At 39.7% G+C, this 5,386-nt stretch overlaps 1 protein-coding gene across 1 annotated transcript in view; it reads left to right on the top strand.

The window, feature by feature from the left end:
* The window catches only part of dgkb (diacylglycerol kinase, beta), a gene marked incomplete at its 3' end in the record, with an annotated part of 46,666 nt that extends 41,413 nt beyond the window's left edge, over positions 1–5,253 (top strand). Inside the window, 4 exon segments of the mRNA XM_014019014.1 lie at positions 503–577; positions 4,101–4,186; positions 4,757–4,846; positions 5,093–5,253. Coding sequence (XP_013874468.1) covers positions 503–577; positions 4,101–4,186; positions 4,757–4,846; positions 5,093–5,253 — 412 coding nt within the window.
* Between the last annotated feature and the right edge of the window lie 133 nt (positions 5,254–5,386).

The raw sequence follows: 5,386 nt of genomic DNA, 5'->3' as shown, positions 1-5,386 counted from the left end.
GGACTTATCATACTGCCTTGAGGTGCTCCGTTTTCCACAACATATTTTCAAGAATTTTCTTCTCATATTCTAACTTGTATAGTTTTTTTATTTAAAACACACACACACACACACACACACACACACACGCACACACATCTCAGACCATTGTCATGTCCCTGACGACCCCCCTCCCTTTAAACCAGGCCTAATTGGGTTATTACTAAAACATATTCATTCACTTCTTATTATGCCCACCCTCATTTGTTTAAATTATGAGATCAAAATATGACTTCAGCCAGTTGATGTAATGAAATTGAAATTAAAATGAATTAGTCTTTCTAATGATTTTTCCTCCAGGGGGCTTTGAGCTTTTCCCACCCCACTGCCCGGTCCACTGGCATGTCCCGTTCTGATTATTGCCCCCTTTAGCACACTTAATCTAATGGCTTAGGGTCTTGTGTGTGACAGAATGAAACTGTGCTGCTTTCACTCTTTGTTTTTTTTTTTTTTTAAATTGTAGAATTTACAGAAAGTTCCAGTACCTTCTAAACCCAAGACAAGTGTACAACCTGGCCAAGAATGGACCCATGCCTGGGTATGTAACACAGCACACAGCTAATCTATATGATGTTGGTTTTATCAATCAGCTCATTAGATTTGTTTAAGATTTAACAAGAACATAAAACACAAGTTGTGTCAGTTGTTTTTAAAGATTCTGGGTGTGTCCAAATTCATGTCCTTTGAAAGACCCGACCCATTTATACTGGGTAGGCCTTGGTAAACAGTGAAGATCAGAAAAAGGTGGCTGTGAATTTGGACGGTCTAGCCTCCCGCCCTAACSCCGGTGTATCTCCTGTCGCCTAGCAAGATATTAGTAATATATCATCAAAATTAGCTTAAAGGCAAAGTTTCTGCARAGCTYTATTGTCATAAACCCCTCTATCTAACCAGAATGGACCGGTCTGGAAGCTGGAGMGGGGAGGAGTTTAAAGACAGAGTCTCAAAACAACTTGATCTGAGACACACCCCAGAAAAGGGGCGGGGCTTGTGGYGTTACAATAATGATGAATTCAGACCAAAGCCTTGCAGTTCCACTTTACAGATACCCCATGAAGGATTTAAATGTGAAAAAGGATTTATGTATCCTTTAAAGCTCAGTTTAAAKGGAAAATGAACTTATTATTCTTGTTTTATCGACACCACGTGAACATAAAATACAGAAGGATAAATGAAAACTCAAAGGATCCCTCCTGCTATGCTGCACAAATTAGCAGTTTTAGTATTTTAGTAGCAAAATACACACTAGATATTACAATGATGTCTTTATTTTGTTTTTAACTGTGTTTTTTTAAAATGAAACGTTTGACAGGGTTAGAAAATTCTCTGCGAAAAAAAATGGCAAAAATTTTAAGTTGATGCAAATTGTTTTCAAATTCTTTAAAGCAAATGGTCAGGCCTTTACAATAATTGCTAAACTGTAAAGAGAAAAGGAATAAATCCCAAAACTAAAGTTAAGACGGACTTTCTTTTTGTTTTGTTGCCTCCCAGCTGACGATGTGTTTACACATCACTGCTCACACACATAATGACCACCATCACATGCAGGAGAGGCCTTTTGTATTAAAGCGTCCACTCGTCTCTCCTCCACACATTAACTAACACAAATGAGGTGAGTTCACGTATAACAAACCCTGCAGACGCTGGTGCCATGCCGGAGCCTGGGATGAGCTGCGTCTGCATAAATCTGAAGGCACAGCTCGAGACGCAAACGACTGACGGACGCAGGGGGGAGAAAATCTCACCTCCCCACATGTGATCACGCACACGGAGCGGCCGCTCGCCGCAGCCCGGCGGTTCACGGTTCACGGCTGTGATTAGGAAAGTGAATCTATCGCTTTCATGCACYAGGCTCCTTCACTTTACCGTTTGCATCCAGCAGCGTTTGAAGTCGCAGGAATGCTTCGGCATCGTGCCGCCACYTTGTTTGGCTCTGATTAGATCGGAAAGCGGCTTCTTTGTGACTTATTAAAAAAAACTAAATAAACAGCAGCAAACAGGGAAAAATCAAATCTTGGCGGTTTGGGCTGAGGTGTGGGTCGACATTTCCACCTGCTTTCTCCCGAAGAAGCATCGCCTGCTCCTGCAGCTCCGTCCAGAGCTTCACAACATTCCAGATGACCTCGCTTCGTCGTAACCTCGTTAATATTTCTTCAAGTGCGCTCGCRGCAGCGCACATTAGCAGGGCGAGCGGTCGCCGCCGGACACCGCGAGGCCGAGGCAGCCGCGCACGCTGCTGTCAATTAGCTGCCTCTCTAATACAATTACAGCAAATTAAGTGTTTGTTTCTTGGTATTTAAATATCACCAAAGTTGCCTTTCATCTTTGCAGCCGTCTGTTTTGTGCATAATGTGGTTTGCGGCCCCAGTTGGAGAGTAATTGAGCGAATCATTTACCCGCCATACGAGGCTGGGAGGCTGGCTCATTCAGTTAGGGCTTTGTTATTGTGAAGGAACGGAAGAAGTTGGACTGAACATTGCCTCTCCTGATCCGATTAGTCCTCAAACAGACAGGCTACCTCACTGAATGAATAATATCACTGAGACATGTGTTATTTTGTGCGATTAGGTACGGTTTGCAGTCCAGCAGAGACCTCAGAAATACCCTAGTGTTTTGTGTCAAGTTGGGATTAAAGACAAAAAGTACAAAAAGTTGAAATAATATTTWAAAAAAAACATTTTCAATTGTATTATTTAAATAAACCTGTCACATTTTAAAAGTTGGTGCACAACCCCACCTTCAAAGCTTGGACGTAGTGAAAATTGTAAATGAAAACAGATTGCATCAACTCATAAAGCCATATTACTGGGCTTACTGCTTACTTTATTCACGATGCAATATAATAAATATATTAAGTGTTTAAACAAAATTAATGTGCTATTGTTACAAAAAATAAGGCAAAATTTGGATTTCGTGGCAGCAACACATCTATAAAAGTTGGAACTGAGGCAACAAAACACTGGAAAAATTAGGGATACAAATAAGAAACAGGTGGATATTTTCATATAATCTGGTTACACTGCAAAAAATGTCCATCTAACCAAGTCTTTAAATATTATATCCAACCAAATGGTGTTTTTCTTTTCAAGAAGTGCAATTGTCCTATTCTGTTGGCAGATTACTTCCGCTAATTTGAGCAATTTGAAAATATTCGGACTCAAATTAGGTGAAATAATAGGTCAATGGAATAAAACAATTGCTCTTTTTAAAATAAGGGAACATTTCCAGGCTAACAATATTAATAATCCAACACATTCTGCTCTCGCTGAGTATATTAGTCTTGAAACAAGATCCAAAATTCCTTTTGATTGGATAAAAGATTGAAAGACTTAGTTACACGGACAATTTTTGCAGTGTAGTTGGCCAGTAACAGGACTGGGTATAAAACAGGGATTTTGAGAGGCTGAATTTATCAGAAGTAAAGATGAGGTCACGAGTCTGTAAAAACTGTCAACGATTAATGGAACAGTTTTAAAATAGTGCGCCTTCAAATAAAATAAATAGAAAGGAATGAAGGTAATTTGTCATCAATAAATGGAAATCTGGATAATAAAGCAGAAAGCCAGTTGAATATCTTCAAAAAAATAACATTAGCAAACAGTCAGCAGGCCTCAGAGGAAAATGACCTTCATCCTCTGAACTGTCCCAGGCTGCTCTGAGACAGAGACTCATGATGATTCAACCTTTTAAACATATGTCTCTTCCTGGTTCCACCCCTGAAGGTGGTAACTTTTACATCAGGCGTTAACATAACCAACTTTTGTTCATGCAGAGAGAGATGACAACACCCAGCAGCTCTCTTTCTCTTTTTTAAACCTTCTGGTTGCAATGAGCAGAAAGTATGAAARACAAAACTGGAGGAATATCCCATCGTTTACAGCTCATAATATCATCAAGAGGTTTAAGGATTTAGATAAATCTCTGTGCACGAAGAACACAGCTGAAAGGCTGTGCTGCATTAAAGAAAAGTGAATTTTTTTTTCTTTTGATTTGATTCATCAAAAGAAGAAAAAAAAGTGAAATATTTGCATCGACGTGAACGCTCTCTGTGTTTGTTGCAGGTTGAGCTTCTTCAGAGAAGTTCCTGATTTCAGAGTGTTGACCTGTGGAGGGGACGGCACTGTGGGCTGGATCCTGGACTTCATTGGTACCATTAATACATTTTTGTGTTGTTGCCTTAGAGTCAGATGTTAAGCAGAAAATCACAAATCTGGAGCTCTACACTAGACCCACTGTTCTCTATTAAAGTTCTGCACAAATACAGGAAATGCAGCTCTTTTTTGTTTGTTTTAGGCAAAAACAGATGTTTTTTATTAGTTTTCAAAGCTTCTGTGACTCTTGTTGTTGATGTGTATGAAGACTTGTTTCAAGCCCAGGTTGTTGCAATCAGGGCTGGTCAAATAGGATGATTACGTGAGTTGGAAAATAACATATTAGTAATCATTTAGAAAAAAACAAAAATCACCTGGCCTCCACAGTTTGGCCTCCAAGATGTTACCTGTTTGGGCTTCAAAAATTGCTTCAATTTTTTTACCAATCAAAACAAAGACAGGTAATAACCGTCAGGAAAAATGTCTTTTTTCTTCTTTTTTTACAGCTGAAATTTTATATATTGCTGTTTTACAAACAAGGCTGCAAAAATGGATTTGATGCATTGTTTACAAGTTTTCCTTTTTTGGTTTGGCTTAGTTTCCAGTCTTGTTGTGATGTTTTTCAGATAAAGCCAACCTGGACAGGAACCCCCCTGTGTGTATACTTCCTCTTGGGACGGGCAATGATTTGGCTCGATGTCTTCGATGGGGAGGAGGTAAAAAGCAGAAACGTGGAACAACTTGGCCACACCTGTTACATGTCTGTGTAAAAGAGAATAAAGTGCGAGCTTAACATCTAAAAGTTGTTCAGACACTAAAGAATCTTAAAACTGCTACAGAGTGTTTCATCTTTGTGTTTTTTGTTTATTTGCTTTAATAAATCACTTCAGGATTGCTTGTTGTGTTTGGTACAAGTGTTGGAAACAGATTTTAAAATGTCACTTRTCTCATGTTGCTCTGAGGCTACGAGGGCGAAAGTCTTCTTAAAATCCTGCGGGACGTGGAGAACAGCACAGAGGTGATGTTGGATCGCTGGAAGATTGATGTCACGCCGACCGACAAGGAGGAGCGAGGGGACCCGGTGCCTTATAGCATCGTGAACAACTACTTCTCCATCGGAGTGGTGAGTCAAAGTACACACAGTACACACTGTACATGCACATGCAGTTTATACGCCCTTATAACCCTTTTGTCATTTGTGTGACTGCTGAGTCAGCATTAAGTCAGATGTCATGTTAAACATTCAGTTGTTATAC

Source organism: Austrofundulus limnaeus, unplaced genomic scaffold (genome assembly GCF_001266775.1).
Source record: "Austrofundulus limnaeus strain Quisiro unplaced genomic scaffold, Austrofundulus_limnaeus-1.0 Scaffold207, whole genome shotgun sequence".
Lineage (NCBI taxonomy): Eukaryota > Metazoa > Chordata > Actinopteri > Cyprinodontiformes > Rivulidae > Austrofundulus > Austrofundulus limnaeus.
This window is presented reverse-complemented; position numbering and strand designations above follow the sequence as displayed.